Here is a 27,592-nt window from a genome sequence, read left to right as displayed (position 1 = left end):
GCAGTAGCTATTATTAAAATGTTCAAGTTGAACACAATTCGAAGATTTAGTCATTTAATCATCGTTTTTAAAAAAGAATAAATGTTAAAGTGTGTGAGGTGTGCTTTCCACAATTAGCAACCCTTAAAATAGGGGGGGAAAAAAAGAATCTAAAGTCAAATCTGCATGTTTGTAGTTTAGCAGTGGTCCTGTTTGCTCCTTAATGGACTCTTATCTTATCTGCCGGGATTCAGAATGGTTCAGTGATCCAGAAGTGATTTCACTTCAGTAAGATTCCAGCAGGTGGCTATCTGTCCCCCAGGAAGGGGCCGGCAGGCTAGCTTGCTTGCTGATATACTGACTGGTTAGGAGTGCCAGTCAGGAGAGGTTTTATGACACCCACTATGGACCAAAGTCCAAATGTGGGCCTCCAACAGTTGTCAGTCCATCAGAGCTGTTGGGCCTGACCACCACCTGGCTTTTCTCTGGCTCTCCTGCTGTGACTGTCTTGTCTCTTGGTCTTTGCAATAATGAGGATCAAACTAAGCTGACTGTGGCGTTCATGTCCCAAGAAGATGGACATCCCTGGTTATTACGCACAACAGCCCCAGCCTCCTGCCCATTTTTCTGGTAGCCATCCGGAGGATTTGTTAACGCAGGAGGGCTCATCAACATGTGAGTACGGCATGGATTGCAAAGTGAAACTTTTTTCAAATTTGTTAAAACATTTTGTTGGTAATACTTTTTGTGAAATGTACATGTGTTGTTGGCAAGGCAATGACTCCTTCTTGCAGAGAAAAAAAACAACTTTAAAAGACTTTAGATTCAGAAATGTATGTGGGACAGTTTTCATTCACTAGATAGAAATTATGTAAGGGTCATGCATGTTATCAAAGTCGAACAAATCTAGATGAGCGATAAGATACTTTCTGCAGTGGAGGGATGGTCCTGTAGTATTCCTTGTCTGCTCAATAGCTGAGCAATAAACCCCCTTTCATGTGAGCGGTATTGATTTTAATACATTTCCTTGCCCAGAAGTATGTGTCAAAAATCGAGTCACACGTTTTGATGTATCTACTGTCTTTTGGTAGCTCGAGAACAAAAGACTGAGGCAGACAGTCGGTCAGAGTCAGAGGAGAGCTGTCCGGTTTGTGGTGACAAAGTGTCAGGATACCACTATGGACTGCTTACCTGCGAGAGCTGCAAGGTACGGAATAAGTTGTTGATATGTGGTCCTTCTGTGATGATGGGGACCCAGATTTATTTAGGCTTTTTTCCCCCCTCAGACAGTGTTTCTTTCTCACGCAGGGCTTCTTCAAACGCTCAGTGCAGAATAACAAGCATTATACCTGTTCAGAGCAACAACGCTGCCCAATGAACCGGTCCCAAAGAAAACGCTGTCCTTTCTGCCGCTTCCAGAAGTGTCTGGCTGTAGGCATGAAGAAAGAAGGTATATGATCTCTCAACACTTTTGATGTAGTTGTGCTTCTTTGCCACATGCACTGCTGTGAAAAAGCATCATTAGATATCTTCTGCAGGGATTTTATTTGTCACACTTAAATTTTTCATGTCAATTACACTGAAAAGTTATGCAAAAGGTATATTAATTTGCAGTTTTCAAATTAGGATTTTATCTATCAAAGGAAAAATGCCTTCCAAAACCAATACAATTCTTTGTAAAGATATGACTGCCTCTATTATTAAATTATAAATGATTCCACAAAAAAAAAAAAAACTGACTAACATCTATTGGGCCGATCCGCTGTACTAGATGCCTTATTCTCTCTTAATAATTCAAATTATCATTAGAAATTAGTGCTTTGTATATATCATAGTATTGATATATCTCAATACTATGAGATATATAGTATTGAGATATATTACATATCTCAATACTACATAGTATTGAGGTATATACTATATAGTATATATATTTACTTTTTATTTAGTGTGACTAAATAAAAACAGAAAAAGAAAAAGAAAATACCTCTTGAAAGGAGGAAATACTATTTTCTTGGGAGTGCAAATGTCCATCTCTTCCTTATGAAACTAAATCATTCTAGAGTTGGCTAAATTAGGAAAGTGTCAATAAAAGAAATTTGTAAATGTGTGTCAAATATGATATGTTACTCAACTTGTGCCCCAAGTAATGTTTATTTAAATATTTTTATTTATTTATTTTTGCCAAAGATGTTACAAGTGTTGGTGTCAAACCCTTTTAATTATGACTTCTTTCTGCCTTCAGCTGTAAGAGCAGATCGTATGAGAGGTGGCAGGAATAAGTTTGGGCCTCTTTACAGACGCGACAGGCAGATGAAACAACAAAAGGCAAACACAGATCCCTACAGGATTAAGATGGAAACAAGGCAAACGCCTGGTCCCCAATCTCCAAATGACCATCGAATAAGTGGCTCAACAAGCAATACATCGTCTTCAGCTGCTTTTCATCTATCCCACATTATGTATCCGTCTGGGATGGAGCAAAGTTGTCAACCCATGCCTCTGGACTGTACCATGAACAATCATAGAGTGCTATCACCTCCATCCGTGCCTTTCCGTGGACTTTGTTGTGGTTTCCCTGAATACTTGCAGGATAAAGGGGAACCCAGCTTCAGCTACAACCCCGTTCCCACACACTTTTCAGCCCATTCATTCACGCCAACATGCACACCGACATCTTCCCCCTGCTCCACACCAAGCTCAGCTCCTGCTATTTCCCAGGCTGGTACTCAGACAACGCCTCCACCAACCACTCCTTCTCCCAGCTTCCTTATCCAGCTCCTGGAGGGTGAACAAGATGAGGGTCAGCTATGCACCAAAGTCTTGGCTAGTCTGCAAAGAGAGCAGGCCAATCGAGGGAAGCATGACTGTCTAAATACATTCAGCATCATGTGCAAAATAGCTGACCAGACTCTGTTTGGACTTGTGGAGTGGGCCAGAAACAGCAATCTCTTTAAAGAGCTCAAGGTGAGGACATTTTTTGCTACACTACCAGTCAGATGCAGGATAATATCTATGCAGTTTCTAGAGTTTTAGTCTTTTACTTTACACACCGTGGTGCTTCTGACAGGTGGACGATCAGATGTCGCTCCTGCAAAGCTGTTGGAGTGAGCTGCTGGTCCTAGACCACCTCTGCAGACAAGTCACTTACGGAAAAGAAGGTTGTATTTATCTGGTCACAGGTCAACAGGTTAAGTATTAGACACTTATCTATACAGATTTAGAGGCATGCTTAATTTCATCACTCACACACTTGTTACTGTGATTTATTGTGATGCAGATTGAAGTGTCAACCATTATGTCCCAGGCTGGAACGACGTTAAGTAGCTTAGTATCAAGAACCCAAGACCTTGTTTTCAAACTTAAGGCACTCCAGTTTGACAGGCACGAGTTTGTCTGTCTTAAATACCTTGTCCTGTTCAATCCAGGTTAGTGTTCTTAATTCAATAGTTGTTAAAGTCAAGTGTTTAACAACTATTGATCTGCCATTAATGCAGTTGCTATTAGTTGTTCAACCCACTTTTTGTGCTTTTTTTTCCCTTTTTTTTTTTATTTAAATGCATCAGATGTGAAGTCAGTCCAGAACCGCAGACAAGTAGAGCAAACTCAGGAGAGGGTGAACAGAGCTCTCATGGAACATACCCAGCAGAGCCACCCGGGACACTCTGACAAGTTTGGGCAGTTGCTTCTTCGGCTCCCAGAAGTGCGCAGCATTAGCTTGCAAGTTGAGGACTATTTGTACCAGCGCCACCTTCTTGGAGATTTACCCTGCAACTCTCTACTTGCGGAGATGCTGCACGCTAAGCACAACTAGGAGGTGTTGAAGTTTGAAAAATTATCACCTTCAAAGATGTTCTAAGATGAAGACGGGTCATGCTATGAGGTTTCTTTATCAGTGTTAAATTAGGACCCAAGTGTCATCTTATTTCATGTAAACAGGAAAAGCTAAACTGTTCAACAAAAGTAATAAAATACATTCAGTAGTCAAGCAATTTTGTGTCTAAAAACTTTTGTAAATATAAAATAAAAAACGTGTTATTCACTCTCACTCTGCAGTATATCTTTTCAAAGAAGGTCTCCAGTCCACATGCAAATTCTAAAATATGCATATGAGGGGGGGGAAATAAAAATGATTATTAAATAATGGGGAAAAAAAAATCAATGTGGATGATTTAAAAAGGATTTTATTTTTCTGGTCCAGTTGTCAAGGAGTCACTTAATGAAATGAACATACAAAATGTACTGGCAAATAAGAAAACAGAAGAAAAAAAAAAACTTATGACATCTTTTCTGAAATGGCAATTTGACATATAACCATTAAAAAAAGAAAAAGAAAAAAAGAAATTGAGAGAAAAGGACAGAGAACCTCAAACTAAAAAATAAATTTGTCAAATAATTCAAATGGAAATAAATATACCTCTGGATGATGTGGGGAGTTTCAGAGAGAATTGCACAGAATCAAAATATAGTCTTCACTACCACATATGAAGCTTTACAAGTTGATAAATACAAACATCTATTAAATCTACACATAATCCCCCACACACATACTTAATCAACATTTTATTTCTTATTTATGGTTTCAACATTGCATCCACAGGAGTCCCCTTCAAACAGCACATTACATGGAGGCATTCTGTGATTTTAAAAGAAGGTAGCTGCACTATGGCAACTGTAATAGTGCTGCAAGACTGCAAAGAAAGAGCTGATTTTCAAGATTTTCTGCCAGCACTGAATTAATCAAGAAATTCTGGAGTCATTTTTTTTACTAGCACTGAGGAAAAAAAGAAAAAGCTTTTGGCATTTTACATTCCCCAGTTGTACATGAAGGAGTCTCAAGAGACTGTGGGGTAGACGAGGGCTGTTACAGTCCAGAATGATCCTTCGTTAAGAAACCTACTGTTTATATGCCTGGACATATAAACAGGGAATAATGCATTAGGAAACAAGCTCAGTGACCTACATGATTTATTTATCCTAAAACAGTATCAGGAACTTCAGCTGTTGAACAATTCAAATTCGTTCTCATTCACTCACTGTCATCTCAAACATACATCTCACTAATGCTTAAGCAGCAGGCTAGCTTATTTGTAGCTCACAAAGGTCAACTTAATTTTTACAAATTGTCAAAAAAAAAAAAGTATTCAGCATTCAGTATATATTAAATCAAGATTGATTATCATTGTCATACAGAGCTTTATCCAAGTATTGATAAACATGACGAAGCTCTCCTTCATCTTTGTCCCTTCCCTGGAGCTCGCAAGACAAGCTCAAACCATTATTTCCAAGAACAAAAAAGAACAATAAACAGAAAAGTCACAGGATATTTCATTCTTCTTTCAGCTCTTCATGACTCGATCAGTTGCTAACAAAACGCATGTCAAAAAGTATATTAAAAAAAACATCCAGACGTCTACAGCTGAAGGAGTGGAGTGCAGAAAATATGGGGCACAAGCAGTTTCGAGTGTGTAAAGCAATCTGCAGTGAAAGTAGCCTCTGGTAAATCTATGGTATTTTCTGGTCCTGACTAGGAGCGGCTAGCGTGTGCCCTACATTCATATGAGAGCAGCGTTAACTGCCTATACATTTCAGCCTTCATTTCCAATCAGAGTAGAGAGCTGAGCCATGTGTCTCAGTATACTGGAGGGAAACAGAGCCCTGGAAGAAGAAAAGGCAGCGAAAGGAAACCAAACCAAAACTTTGAGGGGTGGGAGCTGCTTGTACCCAAAATACTGTTGTGCGGGCAAAGGCAGTGTAATTCCTCCCTCCCCACCCTTTTCGAGTCAAAAAAACAAGACTCAGACAAGGCAGGGTAAGGCAAAGCATGAGGAGGAAAAGGGAAACAGTTTTTTTTTTTCTTTTTTATCCAAATGAAATTTGTCCCATTACATTTTACAATCTGAATGGATCATTCAGAACCTGTCAGAAGCTCTGGAGATAAACTCTTTTAGCTAGAGTGGCTTATTTAAGGAGTGATTGACTCATTTTCTTGGCAAGTCACTACTTCGGTTCTCAGGGTACAAGCTGATAACGGGAAAAATACCTGAGCAGTCATTCCATTCCCCCCCCCCAACAGAACAATCCGACACTCCACACTAGCCAGTGAACCAAAAAAGAAGAATGAGTCAACTGTGTATATTTCCTGAATTGTAGCATCTTTCCCAACCATAGGCGAGCCTTTAATTTGGGGTGTTCAACTTTTTAGGTGTTCCTGGACGCTTTTGCCAAAAGTGGTTAGGAATGGTGAAGGCATCAACACTCATCGACATGGTTTTGGACGGGATGACGGTGAACTGTTTACGGTCAGAGCTATACTTGTAAATGGACTCCACCATCTCAGGTTTGATGTTCCGTGGGCCAAAGCCAGTCAGCCGGTCCATGTCCTCGGTTTCAGGGTTCATGGTGTAAACTGCTCTGAATTGGCAGCTGGCATCTCGGAAGAGGATTAGGAAATGGTTGGCTGCGCTTTTTTCCATTTCCTGAAAAGACAAACAAAAACACACACGTAGAGTTTGCAGGTAAGCGCGTGGGCCTCATGGTGAGACCGTAACGTAGCAGCATTGTTTACCTCGACGATCTTGTTTTTTTGTGGTTCATTGACCTTGCCAGCCAGGCAGCAGCGAGTGATAGCATTATGGATGATGAACTTGTTGGACTTAAAGCTCGGTTCCTTGTATAGCTTTGGTCCTGAAAAACAGTTTTCACACATGATATGCTGTTCTAATAAAACAATGCTCACATTTTTACAACAAACTTTAGCCATGAATTTATCAGCTACCTGTATATTCTGGAATGGAAGCTGGGGAGGAAATGGTGGATCCATTTTCCCAGTCTTTTTCCCCATTCTGGGCACTCCTTCGCCCTGGTGACATTAGCCGTGACCGAGAGGGAGAGTGTGATCGGCTAGGAAAAAAAAAAAAAAAAAAAACTATAAGTGGGTTACAGACATTAATCATCACAATCACCTTTGCACCTGATAGCACTGATAACGACTACCACAGCAACTGTAGCTAGAGACGGAGAAACAAACAAATAATGAAACCACTTGTTCATTGTAAAAATCCATTATCCAGGTCCTCTTTCTCTGATGGCTATTGCAATGTTCCAGCATTTAAAGCCCCTACATGAATAAATTTAAACCATCATCTCTGTGTATGTTACCTTGGAGATTTCCTGACAGTCAGCCCTCCAGAGTCATTAGCCATAGAGGACAGGTTCATCATTGAGTGGAAGTTCCCTTTGTTCAGCCTGTTTCCTGCACAGAAAACAACAGGAGCATGTTATAAAAAAACAAACAAAAAAAACAAGCAAAAGCAGAGAAAATGTTTCTAAAACTTAGAAATTTGGTGGTGGTGTCGGAAGCCTTTACCTTTAACGGGACTATTGGACAAAACCGAGTCATCCCTGAAAACCGTCTTAGGTCTCTGTTTCTTCACATCACGGACTGTTGTAGGTTTCTTCCTTAGCACTTTGTCCAGATCTTCCATAATCTTCAGTTGCTGTCGTCTCTCATACTCCTGCCTGGTGAAGTCTCCTCTGCGCTGGGGAGTGCCTTCTGCTGGTGGGGTACGTGATGCCGGAGGGGTGCCTGGGGCCTGGGGTGTTTCTTCATTCTTGCCCCAGCCTTCAATGATCATCCACTGCGGCTTGCTAAGAGCAGAGGGAGACAGAGAGCACAATGTCAAAATATATAATACTGGGGATACAAATATAAAAAAATGCAAATATGATTTAAAAACTATAATCTAAACATATATGACTGTACTTGAGTCATTAGGGAGTGCCTACTTTGCTAAAATTGTTTTTATTGTATGCACCATTGCTGTTCATATTTAGTAATACGACCAGCTGCATAAGTGGAAAAAAGAAGAAAAGTCTTACTTTGATTCTTTTTCCTTCTCCTGCTCAAGTTTGCGTTTCTTCATCTCTTCGGTTCTCCTTTGCTGCTTCTCAAGAAGAGCTGCTCTTCGCTGTGCCATCTCATCCTCTGGTCGATCCCCGTCATCCTACAAAAAAAGTAGACATGAACAGCCATTAACACACTCACCTAAACCGTGGTTTACCAGATACCAAAACAATGAGATGTAGCACCAACCTTGAAAAAGAAACCGACTCCTGCCTTCGATTCTGGCTCCGTTCGATCACTCATTGAATCTGATAATGTGTCAGGCACTTCGTCATCCTCTTCCCTCTCCGCTCGCAAGGCAGAGAGTGAGATCTCAATTAAACTACTCCGTTTGCCATTAGACATTCCAGCTGGGGCTTCACTCTCGAAGGAGCATTCTGAAGGGGCACCAGAGCTGCATCCTGCACTAGCAAGCCCTTCCTTCTTTACCAGGGGACTGTGTGAGCGACCTGCCTCCATGTCCATGCTAAAAATACTCTGTCCATCATTGGAGCCTACTTCTGACAGGGCATCGTCTGCTGCAGGATGAGGAGGTGGCGTTGGTATAGGAGTCAACGAAGGTGTGGGGACGGGAGTGGGCCCAAATGAACGTAGCTCATCCAGGCTTTCAGAGTTGCCTATAGAGAAGGAGGATGAAGTCTGAACCTGGGATTGTAAATAATTTACTCGACGAAGATGGGGGATACGGTCCACATTCTGGGGTGGGGTGAGAACCCTTGAATCCTTTGGGAACTTTGTGTCCATTTGGCGACTCTGTTTTGGACTTTTAGGGGGTACAGACTGAGCTCGTCGATGAACTTTAGGAGATTTAGGAGGAGCAGAAGGGTTTGCCATTTTGCGTGATGGTGAGGGAGAAGAAGAGGCTAAATTCAAACCTCGGGTGGATTCTCGTGAGACGCGTGAAGGAGGAGCCGAGTTGGAAGGCTTAGGGTCGGCTGGAATAACCCAAGATTTGTTCGTGGACGCTGCAGGTTTCTTCTTGATTAGTTGATTCTGCTGTTCACTCAGTCGCTGCATGTCAGTTTGCAGGGAGGACAATGCTGCGGTTAACTTGGACACAGCGTTGTTATAATCCCCTAAAGGGGCTACTGTTTTTTCACCAGGTGTCTGACTGGCCTCTTTGAGCACATGTCCTCCTCTACCACTTATTTCATCCTCCACAAAGAGGCGCTGTTGATCTTGTTCCTGCCCTTCCTCCTCCATTCGAGCAAGTCGTTCCTCCAAAGTCAAACGTGAAAGATCTTCTTCTCCTTTCTCCTCAGAGTCAACATCATTCTGTTCTTTTTTCAACTGCAGAAAAGCACTCTTCCCCAGTCTTTGACGATGCTTTGCAAAAATGGCCTCAATACGTTTTTTCTGGGCTTCGATGGCTTTTCTTTTTTCTTCAAGCCGAGCTCCCAGTTCAGTCATCTCATTATTTAGTTGTGGGCTCTTGCTTGGGCTTTCTTCAGACTTTTGTGCCCAAGAGGTCATCTGAGGGGAAGACAGGTCGCTGCCTTTAGGAGAATCCATGCTCTGTTTCTTTTTGCGTTCTGCAAAGCTGGTCATCTTCACGCCACTGTCGGGTGAATCCTTAACATAGCCAATGGAAGCTGGTGTGTTTGGAGTCGACTGGGCCTTTGGCAGGTCTTCTAAGGCATCCGAATCTAAACTGCCATCTCTCAAGACTGAGTCATCATCCCGTGAACATCCTGAGGTGTTTCTGGTGCGAGCTGGCTCCCTGGTGGACTCTTTAGGCTGGTACATCATTCCTGAGTGCGTAGGGGCAGAGCAGCTTATGGGGGTCAGGTTGCCATCATATCTAGAACTTGCAGGATCGTCAGGTGAGTGGAGGTAGAAGCCATCAGGAGCACCATCAGGGTGTAATCTAGGTTCCATCTTGCCTTCATTGTGAATTATTTGGAGAGCCTCTTCAATGGTGGGCACCTCTCCAGTTTCATTCGTCTCAAGTCCGTTCTCCTCAGCCAGCCTTGGAATAACGGGAGCCTGTGTGGCCCATGATGCTCTCTGAGGACCGTTTGGTCCAGGGGCTTTACCAACCAAATGACTAATGTCTTCAGGAGTAGTGTAGGGCTGATTCATGCTTTGGCCTGCTGGGTTGAGTTGATCTGAGCTCATAGAGCGGGTTATTACAGGGTTGCCCATCACTATATCAACGTCACTGTCAAGGCCAAAAGGGATGCTGAAGGATACTGCTGACAAGGGCCGACTAAGAGAAACAGGAAAGCAAGTTCAAGTAAAAACAAACTGGTGGATGTAACCGTTTATGTACTCTGTGTACTGGCACTACCTGAGAGGTTTCTTGCTCCATGTCTTTCCAACTCCTTCTATATGAGACATTGAGGTAGACTGAGTCAAAGGTCCTGAGTACAATGGGACACAGACAAACACGTAAAGGCATGCAAACATCACAGGGATGCACACAATAACCAAACAAAATATGCATGAAATATATATGTAGAAATAAGGACACAACACCACAAAACTGAAACAAAAACAAGGACTGAGGGGAATCAAACTGACTGACTTAATACCTGATGCAGAAGAAGAAATGGGGAGAAAAGGCTTCTTGAAGATGTTAGGAGAAGTACTGAAAAATAGAAAAAAAAATGTAGTTTTAGCTCTCTAATTGTTGGACAACTCTAAATACAAAATAAATATTTATTAAATTTATTTAAAATAAATAAATACATCAAAACATTTCTGTACCCGTTACCACTGGTGTTACTCTGTGTCACTGGTGTGGATTCATCTGATGAAAATGGAGAACCCAGTTGAGTACATGTTAGATCCATTAGGATTTCATCTTCGGAGTAATGCTCAACATTTACAAAAGAACCCAAACCTGTGACACTCACCGATTGGCTGAACAAATTCTGGCCTTTGTACTTCAAACCAGTAAAGCAGTTCAGACAGGAAACTCAGAAAATTGAGCTACAGGATGACACGCATCAAGTCAGACATTAGAGAACTATCATGTAATTTTAATGTACAAGTCAAATAATGACAGAGTGGTTACCTGAAGCTCCTGTGGTGTGTATAGCATATCTTCAAGTGTCAAGTGACAGCAACCCTTCAGACAGCTGTCACAAAATTCTCGGATGAACTGCAGGTTGTACAAGCTGTCCGATACCGACATGGAGTCCTTCATACAAACATCTTACAGAGAGGAGTGAAAGTGTTAAACTGATAGACATGACCTGTAGTCATTATATTAACTCAAGTAATAAGTAACTAGGATCATTAACTCAAGTAATAAGTAACTAGGGTCAATTTGGAATGCATGTAATTGACATTTGATCGGGTTGAATTGACTTTTTTGTAAAGTGCCTTGAGACAACATTTGTTGTGACCTGGTGCTTTGGATATAAACTGAATTGCACTGAATTGTGAACTGAGGTTATCACACTACTTGTGGATTCCAGTATAGTTATTTAAAGAGCCGTTCCACTCGTTTACATTCTGAACTACGAGTTCAGAATGTAAACGAGTTCAGTGTTCCCATGTGAACAGATGTGTGAAGAGGCATTTACCAGGTAAATGGTTGGTGATTTGCGTTCTCTGTTAATAGACCAAGGAGGACCCGTACCAAAAAAAAAAAAAATAATTAGAAATAGTTTTCAAAATGCCTCGAAATGTCTATTTATTCCAGAAATGTATGCCAAGTTTAAATTCAATATGAAATAACCATCATTGCAATTAAGTATCAAGAACAAGTCTCAGTTTTGTTTTTCGCTAAACAGGACACTCAAGATTAATTTTTCTTTATTGGAAGTTCAGTCTCATCTGTTCTGAGTTTTTCAAATACATTTAACAAATTATTTTAATATTTATAGGTTTTTATTTGTTAATAGGAACATTTTTTAAAGTTAAAGGTATTGTTTTTTTGTCCAAATTTATATATTTAATTAAACAGTTGACCAAAAGAAAAATTGGATCATGCCTTTTTTGCTAGAGATAAAACAAAGTTTAAATAAATTAAAATCAAAATCACTGTCAATCTCAATGGGAATTTAGTGTTGTGTTGTTCTTGCTGTATGAGCTGCTACCATCATCCACTTGTTGAGCTATAATTTGTATCCTGCTAAAAGCCACTCTGTTAAAGCACAGAATTAAAAAATATATGTCAGTACCTTCAAGCCTTAGTAGTCCAGGGCAATAGTGATGTATGACAGCAGCAACAGCACAACCACTGGAGAGATCTTTAACTTCATTCACCTCTGGAAAGATCGGTTTCACTTTGGACTGAATTTTATCCTTCCTGTAGCGGAGCTATAAAAACAGATAAAAAAAAAAAATCAAACTAATTAATATGACTACTAATAACTTAATCTGACGTGTTAGTCATTTCTTTAAGGACACACGAGTGCACTCTTGTGGCCACCTGTTGCTTGCGACAGGTCAGAAATTACTTTTGAATCAAAGAAAGAGGACAAATAAAAAGTACAGCTAAGGACATGCAAAAGGAGGTGAGAATGGTTGAGTTTGTTATTGAGGCAAAGACAAAAACTATTTCAGAGATAAAAGGAAGTGAGAAAGGGGGTCAAGAGAGCCTCAAGAAAGAGAAAGAGAGGGAAAAACATTTCAGGTAGTACTGCAGAATACAAAACAAGGCAGGAACCACCTGCCTAAACTCCTCAATGGTAAAACCCGTGCAAACACAAAGCATCTAAGAAACCAGCATACACATGGCAGTCAAAGTCCAGCTTTTTTTAAAACAATGATTCATGCACTCTTCATGTCTCCATAAATAATGCCTTCTGGACCTATCCTGAAACTGCATTGCTGTTATACTTTTAATCAAGTGCTGTTCAGTGCAAACAAAGATTTGATGCAAAAATGCAAACTCAAACCGGCTCATGGGCATTAAAAGAACAGACCTGATCAGAATTTTGAGAAATTTGATGAGGACACTGGAAGGATGGACGGATATGGATGCAGAAAAGAGGAGGGAACTTACAGGAACAAGTTTCCAATACCAGCGTGTAGGACACTGTCAGAGCAAAGGAGAGAGTAACAGAAAAAAAGAAAAAAAGGAGGAGAATGGAGAACAGGAGCACAGGGACAGGTATTAAGATCATAGTGGAGGAAAAAGACAAACCGGACAGCTTTTTGAAAGTGCAAAAGAAATTTGCTTTTTCAAGTGCTCCATGCCTGAGGTTGTTGTAAAGTTTGCAGAAGTCCACTTTCATCCTATTTTGTGTATTTCTCCCTTGTTGCTTTTATTTTACTAGATATTACTGATCCTGAACTTTCGTCTGTTTACAAAAAACAGTTCTTGTGAAAAAGGTGAGTGTTTCATCCAAAAGCAAAAAGGCATAAACTAATATTTGTAGCATTGTCCTTATTATTGGCCATTACTAAAACTCACTTTGACTTCTTAAGATTAACTGCACCTGAAAAAAGTCACTTAGTTTACAAAGTTTGCAGAAAATTAATTGCACGGATCAAATGTCTTCTTGTTTAAATATAACCCTTTTAAGTAATCCTGAAAAGATTCAGAGGTTCATGTGCCGAGTTGTTCTGGATATCAGCAATACTCACAGAAGACTCAACAGGTTGGGGTTCTGTTGTTGCTTGAGACGAGTCAGTCTGAGCTCCTTCAGTGCGATCTCGCAGCTTCTGGTTTAACTAAGAACAGATTGTCAGAACTGTTAAAATCCATACTAACCACAGATATTTGTAAGAAAACATAGAATAAAATCATACATCACAAGTAAATCTGAATTCGCGCAATATGTCTCCAACAAGAGGGGGATAAAAATAAATCAATACGTTCAAAAATAATAGAAATCTGAGTTTAAAACATGCTTTGTTTTACTCCTTACCACGTTAACCCAGTGAAGCAGAGCATCCTCCCAACTAGCAGCTCCATCCAGTAATTCAGCAGAGCCACACGACTTCACTGCAGTCACAGTCTCCATGGCTCCCACCGCCATCAAGGCATCTATCACTGCAAGATGGGCACTCTGCAAAAAAAAAAAAATCCCAAAAGACAAAGAAAAGGAATTAAACTCATCAACTAATTAGTGAATACAATATTTTTTGAACAGTTGTTTTTAATCAATAGATATCATTTCTGCCCGCTGCAGGGCTGTCACTGTTTACTAGCAGTATCCTCTAGAGGTCACTATAACCCATTGGTTGACCAGGAAAAAAGAAACGTCTCAAACTTTTTTCAGCAGGCAAACACAAAACAGTAGATGTGGGTGAACTTTGGACCTGTGTTTGTACATTCATTAAATCATTAAATAGACAGCAGACTTGTAATATGATAACACACAGGTCCTAGAGCCGTCACTCTTCATCTATTTTCCCTTTTTTTGTGTTACCCTTTACACAGTGAAATATTTCCATGACTCATGTAAAAAACACACATGTAGGATATGCCAGATGAAAAAAAAAAGGCTGCTATGCAACAACAAGAAAACACAAATAGAAAAAGAAAAACCCCATGAAAGAAGAGGTGAATCTTATTAGGTTTAAGACTAAATTATGTGTTGAATGTGAGTTCAGAATATAAATGAAAACATTCATATTTGCAGCTATATCCGTTGGGTATTTCCTCATGCACAGGAGGTCATTACAGAGCTCATTAAATGTAGTACCAACCTTATCAGCTCAGTCAAAGCGAGAAAGTTAATTCTTTAAACCTGTTAACTTATTAGTAGTTGTGCTCTGCTTGCACTACAGTGTTACAATTCAAATATATCTAAACCTATTTTTTTCTAGTTTATTCAAGTTTAATAATGATTTTTTTTTTTTGGTTTACCATCAATGTCCCAGAGACAAGAAATTTTTATTTAGACCAGATATAATTACAAGTCCTTACAGAAGGACAAAACGTTTAAAAAGTAAGATTACAATTATTTGCACATAAGGTTACTCTTTTAACAGCTTGTCCCTCATCCTCAAACATATAAAGCTGTTCTGCTTTTGTTAATTACTTACAAAAGAAAAGACTGGTCAAAATCAACTCATTCCTGTCAATAGGCTACCCAGTTGATCAACACGTTGGAGCTTAATCTGGGAAAATCATTGCCTAGTTCCTTTAACTACTAACGAATACACTTGCCAGACATCCTTTCCCTTTTACTTTTGCCCAGATACGGAGTAGTAGCAGTGTAGCCGACAATCAGCCTGGCATACATGTCTGCCTACTGAACCCAGCGGTAAAGTGCTGACCTGGGCAGACCCCTGGCAGAGCAGGCTGTGCTAGGAAACATTTGTCAGATAATATTGGGTTATTCTGTAGACGAGTCATTCAGAGCAGCAACTGAGGCCCTAGCTGGTTTGCCCTCCAAATACTGTTGACAAACTAAGAAGCTGTTACTGTCATGGTTATGAAATACAGCTTGCCTTTTTGGTAAATACAAACGACCAGCTCTTTGCTTCCTATTAGATTTGAGGATTGTGCATATGATTTTATTAACCAGTGTTAATAACAGATAAAACACTTCTTGTGTTTTGCAAAATGATCTGTTAATAGATTTGGTAGTTTCTGTTAAATGTAATCTATATTACTTACTGCACAGTGCATGAATGAAATGATAAACAAGCTGTCATAATCATCAGAATTATGAATGTCAGGCGTATTACCGTCCTCTTCAGAAGCTGTGACCACAACAGCAGCAGTTGTAATTTGTCGTATAATTTTTTTCCACAACGTTTAAAGTACAGTGAAAAAAAATGCAAATATTAAAGATTCCCTCAATGCCCACTACTAAATAGATACAAATATGAAACATGCAAGTGTGGCGTCTTGCACGTTTCAAAAATGTTCTGCCTGTGAGATTCCCACATCTGCCTGTTCAGGAGACGTAGCTCAAAACATTTTGCACTCCACTAAAAAGGGAAATGTTCTAGAAAAAAAAAAATACTGTAACGTATAAAAATATTATTAAAATCTATAAAACACAAAGTACTTTCTAATCATAACAGATTTCTACATTTAGCTTTAGATTTCTACCACAGCTCAACACGAAAGGCAACAACAAAAGCCACATGTGTCCCCGAATGTGGCCAACTCTGCCTTTGTTGGGTTATGTGATTTTCAAATGACAGTGGTGATTTAAGATATTTAAAAAAAAAAAAGTTAAACAGAACAGGAAGAATGAGCTGCAGCCACTTGCAGATTTGCCACTGCAGACCCAGGGGAGTTTGCTAAGCTAAATCACAAGGTTCCCTAATGAGTAGAGAGAGAAGCCACTCCAGCACACAGCTCTGAGCCTGCCAGATCACCATAACAACCAGCCAGCTGACCCATAATGCATCTGAGTACAAGCCTGACTGCAGTACTGATTTGTGCTCCTGGCTTAACCCTGGTTCTCTGAAACATCCTGCACCTCTGCAATATATTTGCAGAGAGCAAAAATAAACAACAAATCACTTTAACATTAAACATCTAAAACATGATTACAAAGTCTACTTTTACAGGATATTTGTTAAATAAGGAAAGAAAAAGGAATAATGTTGATCTTTAGACAAAGTCATGTTGAGGGGATTACGTCTGAAATATGACTTAACCCCATCCCCCGTCCCTGCCTTGTTCCTGTTTGATGGGGAGACAAACAGGGGGATCAAGCAGGCCTGGGGCCCAGCCAGGGATTTTGGAAAAGAGGTTAATACCCATATGTACACGAACCTTGCACTTAACCACGGGAAATCAGCTCAAAAATAAACGTACACGAAAATAAATGCAGCACATTTCAAAGATTAATTAATAAAAACAATTATTTTCTAAAGAGCAACAGACCAAAGCAGAATAAATGGTATAAGGTTATCATTATATTAACGGTTTCAGCTAAGTTCTTGACTGATGTTCGCTTAACCAGAAACCTGCACTACTCCCTAAGACAGTGTGTCTGATATAACAAACGCAATACAGGACAAAAATGAAATCTAGCTACGTTGGGATCAACTTTATTACATCAATGTCAATACCAGATACTGTAAAACTGCTTCAAGGTGTGACTAATCAGTTTGTGTTGCACCCACCCATCCTGGCAAACCCTCACTAAAGGTGAACATAAAAGGCAGAGCTGGCATGGCGGGAGAAGCCAGCTAGACAACAAGGCTGATGGTTTTCAAGTCACACCTCTCATTTCACAATCTTAACAAGCATAACTCACATGGCTCAGAGTTACTCAAATGGTTCTGGTACATTTTTTGTTCAAAAAGCACTGCAATCATCCACTTAACATGTGAAATTGGGGGTCAGTGGTCATCTCTAGGATGTCGGCCAATCATGAAAGACGACGTTCAGTCTATATATTAGATTATGCCTAATCTTCAGAGATCTTTATCCTCAATCTGAGGAGTAAGGGGGGCTGGGCAGATGCAAGCAGAATAACCCAAATATTGATAGATCCTCATTGACTAAAATATAGAAGACTTTGATTACAACAACAAACATCTTTACTTGATTAAGAACATTTTACAAAATATTAAATGAAGAAAAATCAAGATAAAACATAAAAAAGTAGGATCCATCTTAACTAAATAACATTTTTTCTTGATTAGAAACAGTGTACACTTTAACAGGGGAACTATGTCTCTGTTTTTATTACAGATAACCAAAGCTCCAGCCTGATGTAGATGCAAGAAGAAACAAAACATCGACTTTAGTTGATCTGCCGTGTTTGGATTTAAATATAACCCAGTTTTCCAAAAATCAGTAAACAACGCTAATGCAACAACCTTGACCTTTCCACATGAAATCTGCAGTGTAAAAGCAAATTACTTGGCCGCAGCAGTAGTAGAGAAGCATAGCTGTGAATCCCATCTAGAGAAATGTGAAGCTTTAACAAAGAGCCAACCTGCAGCAGATTGCCACTGCTGCAAAAGCTGTTTTACTGGCAAGGAACCACACTGATGCTCCATCCTTGTAATACTGCAGCATGACCCACTTTCTATGCTTGCCATAAAAGCTGCACTGCCAGTCACTGGCAGACAAACTCCAAAAGTGGTCCATAACTGGGGGATAATGCACTACAGTACCAAATAGCGACTGGAGCAGTGGTAGAGACAGTCAGAGAAGAGCTTTATGTCTAAGTGATAACGCAGAGAACAGCCATTGTCTAAAGTGGAAAAAACAGAGATGCACTAAATGCATTAAATGACAACCATGAATGACAGATACCTGTGTATTTACATTTACAAATCTTTTAGCTTTCCTTTAGTAGGTGTCAAGACATGAAATTAGAAGAAAATGGCAATTATCAAAAAGCTTTTGAGAGGATTAAGAAAGCACTTGATGCTCCAATGTGCTTGTTATTGTGCAAGTATGATGCTGAAAATATGCCGGATGTAAATAATCAGAAAAAGACGTGAAAGGGTAAATAGCAAAAACATGTTGTCTTTTGGTTGAAAAAGCTTTATACAGTTGTAAAACAGTTTACCGCTCATCTATACTAGAATGAGGATCCAGCTTTAAAGAGCAAATAGTCATAAATCAAAATAAAATAAAAAAGAAGTACTGACCAGTTTTCTGCAAGAACTGCTTCAATTGATTGTGGGGCATATTGCTCCAAGGTTGAAATTTGGCTCATCATCAGAAAACTAGCCCATTCCAAACACCAACAACTCTTATGCCTAAGAAGCATTCTTTGCAAAGTGGAACAAAATCCATAGTGCTGCCTATGGAAGCTAGCAGGACAGCACTGTAACCAACAACACTGTCGGCCCACTGATTGTGCATTCCTGTCTTTTGTTGTGTGTAAGCTCATACTGACATGGTATTAACCCATCTCTGCTGGATTCAGTGAACAGCAAGATTTCATTTTTATGTCACTGAAATGCAACCAATGGCTGAAAATGAGAACAAAAAAAAAGACTGCTGCCATCAGGTGTACAGTACAAGCTGTGGTACCAAGCAATCGGCTGCAGTGGAGCAAACATGAGTCCCTGCACAACAGTGTTCCCTACAAATCCCAGAGGTGGGCCTCGTTTTCAAAAACAGCATGTGTGTGCACAAATTTTGTGGGCTTTTGATCGGTGTAAATGGTATGGTTTATATAAACTGCACAGTAAACCGTTTTAAATGTCATCTACCCAACACAAATAATATACAAAAATTATATTTTCTCTATATGTAGTAAATTCATTTTCAGGCTAAAGAGTTGTGAGCAATATAATGTCACAAGAAGAGTGAAAGACATACAGAGAGGCTTTGTCAGCAGCTAAGAGGACAAACCTGTTTCTCTTGATTTAAACTCACTGAGCCAGCTCAATGTATTCTCTCAACACAGCAGCTAAAGTTTCACTAGAACTCTCTAGCTATTGTTCTGATCTGGACCTTCTATTGTACATGGACTCCATCTCCCTCTCACACCCTGAAAGTAAAGTAGTCATGCCCTCATCCTTGCAGCTGCAACCACTCATCTTTTGAGATCAGTTAGGGACGTGCATGGCACTGGGGGAAGGGCTCAGTGAGTAAGGGTCTTTTTGATGTCCTTTAATCCCCAGAATCAAAGCATAAACATGGCCCAATAACAGTAAAGTGAATCTGACCTCTTCTATTTTGTTCTGAATAACAGAACTGGCTTCAGTAGAGAAACATAAGGCACAAAAAATAATAAGCATATCATGCACACAACGTATTGCTGTTCATTACGTTACTGTTCTGAATTTGAGCAAAAACTGCTCTTTACATTTTTGCCTAGCGCTGGATTTTGGAGGCAGTTTAGTGAATAAAGAGGTGATGCAGATGTCTGTGCAATTACCCATTTTAAATATTTTAAACATAACTAAAAATCAGTTGAGTTTAAAGTCTTAATTTAACCCTGTTCTGCAAAAACAGGTAAAAAAAAAAAAGCTCCACAAAAAGTTTGGCAGACATTACCATTTTGATAGGTTTATATTGCAGGTCTGCCTCGGTCACTGTGGATCCTTGATCTTTGGCGACTGCACCTCTCTGGGTGAGGATCTGCAGCAGGGCGACATTGTCTTTGGGCTGTGCCTCCGATCCAGTACTCCCCATTACGATGCTGTAGGTCCGACAGTACAACTCTGAGGACTGCAGCAGGCGTGTGACTGGAGGTTTAAGATGCTCCTGTTCATACTGGTCACAGTAGAAGGGGTCACGCAGCTCTGCAGGGACATTTTCTATCAATGGACAAAAACAGATTATGATTAGATCAATTAGCATTTTAAAACCATGGTTTGGTAACGGTCATTTGTAGGGCAGGTACAGGTTATATAACAGACAAATAACTCAAGAGTAATTATAAATAACCCAAATTAAATGGGTGTTAAGATATTAAAGTCACAAGGATATGTGTAGGTAAAGTTATGGAGGAACTACTTAAAATATAAAATTAAAAAGGGTTGAGCTAGAATCCTGTTTAACCAGGAAACACCTTCTGGAAGATTAAACGGATGTCTAAGAGGTGATGCACTGTTCATCCACACCTGTAAACAAAGCAGAGCAGAGCCTTGAGCACAAAAATAACAAACCTGAGGAGTTTGGAAATGAGCTACTACACTTACTGAGCAAAACTACGACTTAACAAGTGGCAGAGGGAACATTTAATTCAGCCAGAAGCGTGCAAACCAGATTTTGAAATAAGGCTCTGGAAGCAGATATAAAATAATACAAATATATTTGTATAACAGTGGGATCTTGCATTCAATCCAAAGACTCAAGGTTAGCCATGACCATCACACTTATGAAGTAAACAGAGAAAATTTGTCTACAACCAAACAGCTTCACATATCAGATGGCAAAACACTTTTGTAGAAAAAGACAGAAAAACTCCCAAGGAAGGGCATAAATGGAAACAAAAACATTTCCTGGATGTCAAGTGATACGGAAAGTAGAATGGGTTTAAACTTTTGTAGAAAAAAAATGTGTGCCTTATATGAACAAGTTATTCTTGGTCCTTGTCTATTGAATTGTAATTTGGTGCTTAAGTAGAACTGCAAATTATTTTCATACATTAACTAAAACAGTAAAGAAAAATAATTTGCTTGATACATTTTTAAGCCCAAAAAATGTGTTAAAAAATTATCACCCTTACCATTTTCAATAACTTCAGGTAGAGACCAACACAAAACAGTTAGCTGGTTTCAAAAGTTGCCTTCAGACAAATAGAGGGGCAGATTAAGCCTGCTGTTTATACCACCCAGTTATAATTACAGAAGTAAGTAGAAAAACAAACGTAACGATAAACTCAAAAAGTTGGAACTCCCAAATTACGAGATGCTCTGCAGCTTTTTTTTTTCAATGTCATTTTTATTGAGCACATGTGCTTTTCTGAAACTAGCTGACAATTTTCAGATATTAATTGAAGGTGCCTGACTTACTCAGGTCAAAATACCAAGAGGCAGTAAATCAATTTGTTTTCAGAGAAGCCTGATTTTTGATTACCTTTTCAGGATCTGTTGCAATCTTTAAGAATCTACTCTTAGGATATAATACCATGAAGCGTTCAATGTATCTGACAACGGGGAGATCAAAAAATTTAGTTTGTCCGTTAAAAAAAAAAAAAGTACAGATAACCTGAGAGTTCTATACAGCAGGTTTTGTTGTGTAGTTTTTAAAATTCCCATCTGCTCATCAACCACAGGAAGCTAATAAAGAGTCATCTTTCAGTCACAGTATTGTTACAATGTCGTATTTGCAACAATACAGACCCCCCCAAAAAATAACAAAAGCAACATTCAAAAACATAAAAACAAAGTTTGAACATTAAATTAATTCTTTGTCTCTGTGGTTGCATATTAACTTATAATTGGATTTTAAATGTATGGTTCAAAGTGAAACACAAAGATACAAAAGAACTTGGCAAGTTTTAAGTGACTAGATTTACTGGAAAAAAATCAAACAAAAAAAAAACATTAAAGAAAAATTACAAGTAATACACCTTAAGAAGAATTTGCTGTCTAAGCATACACAACAGACTAATGGCTATAACTTCCCAGTTCCAACCTTCACCTAATGCACCAAGAGTTATGACACACCTTTCTCCTGAAAATCTTAATAAGAAAGAAAACTAAGCACGTCTTTGAGTATTTAAGATCTAGATTACCAACATTACACTAGAAGTAATGTGTTAAAACCGTACTCGACACACCCACAAATAAAGCAGTTTTCGAACAAAAACATAGGGTGCGTTCACAATGCAGCCTGAAGTGACCCAATTCCAATTTTTTTGACGTAATGCGACCTGTATCCGATCTTTTCATGGCAGTGTGAACAGCACAGGTCGGATTCTTTTTCGAATGCGACTCATACCCGATTCAAATGTGACCTAACGTTCAGGTCGCATTCATCCGAACTGAACGTCACTGATTCTCAACAAATCTCACTATTCTGCGTCCTGATACTCGCAAGCGAGAAGAAAATGACAACCATGACGGCTATATGAAGATTAAGTTGTTAATATGCTGCTCCGGCCAGACAACTTCAAATATGTAAGCTAAGCTCCACCGTTAGCTTCCATGTTTACTTCCGCAAACACTGAGCACTTCTTCTTTTTATGGCAGTTGACAGAACACTGAGAACGCTGACGTTATTGCGCCCTCTAGTGCGCATGCGGGACACTTTCAGGTCGTTTGCCCTTTCACACTGCAGAACGCATACAGGTCGCATTTACTGGCAGTGTGAACGACCCTGGCAAAAAAAATAAATAAAAAATCGGAATTGGGTCACTTCAGGCTGCAGTGTGAACGCACCCAATGGTGTCTGTAAATAAGTGTCTCAGAGTTCAAAGGTCCTTTAGAAATGGAAACATCAGCAATGAAAGCCCAGAAAACATTTGGACCTTTGAGTCTAAAACTGATCGTCACTCGTTATATGTGTTCCAATATTAAAGTCTCAAAAGCTAAAACTCCAACAGTGCTCACATTAATGTTATAAATACCTGTCAGCAGCTAAAGTAGTTAATGTATACATACATAAAAATGCTGTAAAATCTCCCCTAGAAGGCAAAGTGGATGCAAATACCACAACTCAGCGAGATGAGAAAGACTGATCTGAGAATAATTTCCCTATGTGACTTACCATGAACAATGACTTAATCCGTCACATATCAATTTAAAGCCAGTGGCACATTTCAAGTAGCAGATGCATAAAGAACTCACTATGAAGTCAAATTTTTGCCATTTAAACAGTGAAACAAATGGGAGGTTATGATATGAATTCAACTTATAACATAGCAAAACAACATAATTTGCTGGTATTGAAATGCATACAATTGTTTAAAACCATTTTTATAAAAAAAAAAATATATATATATTTGTTTGCCTAGGCTGGTGCAAGAACATCTCGTTTTTACAGGTCATGAGTCGGTGCTTTATCTATTAGCTTGAGTGAGAAGGCAAAAGTCAAAAGTTTGCAAAGTTTATTGACTCAGTCAGTACCACTGTCAGATTACTCCAGGTAAAATAAGGAAGCAACTGTCCATCTGTGGATCAAATGCAGTAAATCCTGACAACAGATGCAGCTCACTTTGACCTTTTCCTATTCATGCTAACAGAAAAGGTAACTGAGCAGATATGCAAAACAGTTATTTATGGAAAAACTGTAAAAAGCTTTGAAAAGTCTGGAGGAACTGACAATTTGCAAGCAAAGCTGCAGTCAGGTCTGCTGTGCTAGCTGGTATCTAAACTGACGTGGACAGTTGGATAACAGGGAACGTGTCCCTTTTCATTGACGGATTGAGCTAGTATACCGGCGGGGTCATAGAACATTAACACATCTCTCAAAGTGGTCATAATACACAGCCGAACAGGCTTCTGTGCAAAACATTGGCACTCAAATGTTCAAAGTAAGAAAGGTTCCTGAGAATGAAAGAACAGCATCCTTACAGTTTAAGAACAACAGATTTAAAGAAGGTCTGATGAGCAAATGCCTGCTGAAAACTTTTAAAAACTGTTATTTAGTGGATAATTCACTGACATTCAGTGTATTACTGCTTGTTGTTTCAGATTTCCTCATCATGTGGCTGAAAGAATCAAACACGTATGATTATCGGGTTTTATTTTTAGAACAAAGCAGGTACTGTTCTGTTGTCCCAAAACTTAGCTCTAGTCAGAAGAGCAATGATAGCAGCCCACACTCCATGTAACCACTCAATCTCAGAACAACACCAACAGAGACCACCATAGTTAATTTTTATCAACTATATTACAGAACATTTAAATTCAAACCACACATTGATCATTATCATTACCGATGTGCAGCGGCGAGGTTTGAAAGTAAAAAAACTCCAGTTTAATTTACATTAAGATGAAAAAAATAAATAGAACAAAATACTTTCTTTGTGTGGCTAAAACAGTGTTGAAAGCAAGCAAATATTGATCTCTGAACCACAATCCGATTGAGAGAGAAAACACAACATATGAAGCGTCTCGTCTTCACATGCCCTCAAAGATCCACTTACGATGAACATGCTAGCCCTGAAAGCCCTTTGTATCCTGTAACATTAACACAGGCACTGCTCTACTGCAGCACGCGAGGCTTAATTGCATTAAAGGGCCAGTGTACACTGAGCTACATCCTATAGGGTGAAAGTGATTACGTTACGACCGCTTCAGAAGTAAACAGGACAACACTAGAGGAGAGGGCAAGTATGCAATATGAGGAGATGATAGAAACAAACTCTAAATTAGATATTGATGCACTTCAAATCCAAGTCCCCTATAAGAGAGTGGTAAATGACCTTTCTTACAGTGGTTCATACAATAAGGAGTCAATTTTCAGGTATTAACTCATCTTTGAATAATATTTTACATAAAATCTGAGAATTTGTACAAACGTCTTTGTCTGTAACTCATGAAAGTACGTCAATAAAATACACATTTACACTAAAACAAAATGGCTTAAGTCCATGGGTACAAAATGATTTGTGTATAGGTTTGAAATGGAGAATACAAAGGCACAAAATGGCTGTATGATTTGGCAAATGGGTAAATTGACCTGAAGTCCCTGAAATTTAAAGTAAAATTCAGCAACAGTGTGAAAGGCTTGGTCTTAAAGAAAATCACCTTGTACACAATTTAAACTTTCTGACCGAACACTAACAACAAGCAAACATTCTAGACCAGGCATATTCAACTCTAGCCCTCGAGGGCTGGGATCCTGCAACTTTTAGATGCGTTTCCCCTTCATCAAACCCGAGTCAAATGACCCGGATGTTAGCAGGACAATGTAGAGCTCGACTGTATACTGTATGCTTAATTGAGCCAGTTGATTCCCACTTAAAAGTTGCAGGACATTGGCCCTTGAGTACTGGAGTTGAATGCTCCCATCCTAGATATTACCAGCAATATTGTCTGGTAACATATTTAAAAAAAAAAACAAACAAAAAAAAACTGTTTTATTATACAACAACATTAAAATAGACATAACAAACACGTGGCTTAAGCAAACTGAAGGCATGCAAGGGTTGCTTATTGAAAAACAAGCGTCCTCCTAGCCTAAACAGGTAAACCTTGAGTTTCATTCCAGCTTAATGGAGCACTAGCTTGAGTCACCCTCAGATGATTTGTTAATCATTTTTCCATAGTGACATTCCATGTGGATCATGTTTTCGTTACCTATTTAAATATCCAAGTTCATTTTTGAAACAATGTCACAGTCCTCTAAGAATACATGCAACGGATCTAGATGTCATTGCCAAAAGGTAAAAGAGAAATTAAAATTCTAGTTCAGTATTTTTAGCCTTTTGATTATTTCCTTGAATGCTCTTTGCTTAAATGAATAATGATTATGTTTAACCTACTTGCTGTCCTGGTCCCTAAGCCTTAATACCTTTTTTCATGCCAACATAAATATTTTAATTCAACCTCTTAAGCAGATTATTATGACTAAATAGAGATTTATTTTTGAGGAGCTTATACATTCGATGACAAAGCTTTTCGTACATTTCTGGATTTCTGGCACATATCTTAGAAAGGTCTTTAAAGACTGCCATTAAAATGTTGTCTATCGTTTTAAATAAGCTAACTGCCCTTGAAAAGCTAAAATGATCCTGGGCTATCTGTCCTAACCAGCTGAATTTCTGGGAAAGGACTTGATGTCATCCTGAATTTGCATGATTCTACCAGCAAGGCCATTGAGTTGATTAAGACAGAAACTAAACATGATCACAGTGTTTTGTTGTTATATCCCCATGGCTTGGCATGACTTTGACCATAGGGTGTGGCTGAGGTGCTAAACTGAGTACACAAAGGTGGCAACAGCCTGGAGTCTTAAACACAGGATCAGTGTAGCACTGTGTAACAAAATAGCTCACATACATAAAACAACTTTATTGGCAAAATGAGAAAGATTTGTAATCTTCTCTAAACCTTTCAGTACATATGATTAAATTACCTTAAAGTCAATTGCATATCACTTCACTGATGAGAGAGTCGTTTGTGTAAAATTTAAAGTCAACTAGAATGAAAAGGCACACATGACTACTTAGGTGTCTCATTTCCTCTGTGTGAGTTTTAATGTTTTCCTAGTTGGTGTTCTAAAACAAAGCCACACGTCAACATATCAGGGTCAAAGCTGACAAGAGCTTAAGCAACCCAAACACATATCTGAGCTGTATGTAAAAATACTACTTATTTTAAGTTGGAAGTTTCCTGCATCACAGCGGCTGGATGGTTTGTCAATCAGGAGTTTTGCTGACTGGAGAATGTCTAATAATTTAAAAGCTGCCATGGAGGAATGCAGAATATTATTTAACAAGGGAATTCATCTACCCCTATTGGTTCCACAGTTCAGTCTGCCTGGTTTAAGCTGCTATTATCACAGATGAAAGAACATATTTGAGAACACAAATGCCTTGTGTACCATGTCTGTGTAGCCTGTCATTTCAGACCTCAGGGCTGGTATTAGGACAGAGTGGTTAGCTTGATAAGGGAGGCCTACAAGAGGAGGCCCGTTTCTCTGACATACATACCCAAAGAGACAATAAATGACATGTGTCACTGTCCCAAAAAAAAATGCATACAGTGCCAGCGTCCTCTTTTCACATGCGGCTCTTTGTGCTAAAATCGACGAACAATATAAGCATGTGCATTTCACTAATATAATGTAAACACATTACCAGACAACAAAAGAATGGAGGTCCCGAGTAAAACAGGATTTTAAGCCACCAGGCCCGAACAAAAACCTACCTGAACTCCCGTAGGACTTCGCCAACAGCCATCCTACACTTGCGCATATTTTTGATTTACTGCAGTCATACAAATCCAATGGCTTTATGTCTGGGACCACAAAAGTCTTCCTCTTAGTGGGAGAGTCCACCATAGCGGCACTGTAAAAAAAAAATTCGGAAGCGATGCTGGCAAAAAAATATATGCAAGAGTGTATAAAAATACTCAGGCAACCATTCTTTTAGTTGAGTATTCCACGCGACCGCAGGGCTGGAAATACGGATGTGGTTTCAGGTTTTCCTCGGGAAATATCCGCCCCAGTTTGGCTTTCCAGACAGCTAATGTCCTCTTCTACGTCCTCCCGAAGACGAAATATCCGCTTAGTTATACTTTACAATCAGACAAAGCTCAGAAACACCGAGATGTTTCAGAAAGCCGGACTATTCCCAATCGTTTCTGCCTCTCTTCGTCCGCATTGCTGTGTTGTCAGTTCACTGTACACAGCTCCACTTTAGTCCAGGCGATGAGTGACTACCAGGTGCTCCACACTGGCATCGCTCGCTCACCCAACTGGCCAATAGGAATTAAGGATGCGCAACGAGGGCGGGCCCTCCT

At 39.3% G+C, this 27,592-nt stretch overlaps 2 protein-coding genes across 6 annotated transcripts; one reads left to right on the top strand and one right to left on the bottom strand.

The window, feature by feature from the left end:
* The first annotated feature begins 41 nt into the window (after positions 1–41).
* nr5a5 (nuclear receptor subfamily 5, group A, member 5) lies at positions 42–4,758 on the top strand. 2 transcript variants are annotated; one of them, XM_007560360.2, is made up of 7 exons: positions 42–654; positions 1,071–1,186; positions 1,288–1,429; positions 2,225–2,946; positions 3,050–3,169; positions 3,260–3,407; positions 3,546–4,758. In XM_007560360.2, exons 1-7 carry the CDS (start codon positions 555–557, stop codon positions 3,791–3,793), a joined length of 1,596 nt encoding a protein of 531 aa, XP_007560422.1. In that variant the 5' UTR covers positions 42–554; the 3' UTR covers positions 3,794–4,758. The 2 variants fall into 2 exon arrangements, with proteins under 2 accessions (XP_007560422.1, XP_016531008.1); XM_016675522.1 differs by lacking the exon at positions 42–654 and having other exon boundaries at positions 1,077–1,186; positions 1,266–1,429.
* On the bottom strand, positions 4,739–27,549 carry camsap3 (calmodulin regulated spectrin-associated protein family, member 3). Of its 4 annotated transcripts, none has more exons than XM_016675518.1 (18): positions 26,999–27,549; positions 19,728–19,990; positions 13,714–13,854; positions 13,430–13,516; positions 12,846–12,878; positions 12,019–12,157; positions 10,905–11,044; positions 10,744–10,819; positions 10,595–10,637; positions 10,420–10,475; positions 10,176–10,248; positions 8,075–10,094; positions 7,861–7,985; positions 7,349–7,629; positions 7,141–7,234; positions 6,758–6,882; positions 6,548–6,666; positions 4,739–6,458 (listed from the first exon to the last, which is right to left on the bottom strand). In XM_016675518.1, the coding sequence occupies exons 1-18, from the start codon at positions 27,129–27,131 to the stop codon at positions 6,159–6,161; spliced, it is 4,248 nt and encodes a 1,415-aa protein (XP_016531004.1). In that variant the 5' UTR covers positions 27,132–27,549; the 3' UTR covers positions 4,739–6,158. The 4 variants fall into 4 exon arrangements, with proteins under 4 accessions (XP_016531004.1, XP_016531006.1, XP_016531005.1 ...); XM_016675520.1 differs by having other exon boundaries at positions 10,176–10,209; XM_016675519.1 differs by having other exon boundaries at positions 10,176–10,212; positions 26,999–27,548.
* Positions 27,550–27,592: the final 43 nt, after the last annotated feature.

Source organism: Poecilia formosa, unplaced genomic scaffold, assembly GCF_000485575.1.
Source record: "Poecilia formosa unplaced genomic scaffold, Poecilia_formosa-5.1.2 Scaffold115, whole genome shotgun sequence".
NCBI lineage: Eukaryota > Metazoa > Chordata > Actinopteri > Cyprinodontiformes > Poeciliidae > Poecilia > Poecilia formosa.
This window is presented reverse-complemented; position numbering and strand designations above follow the sequence as displayed.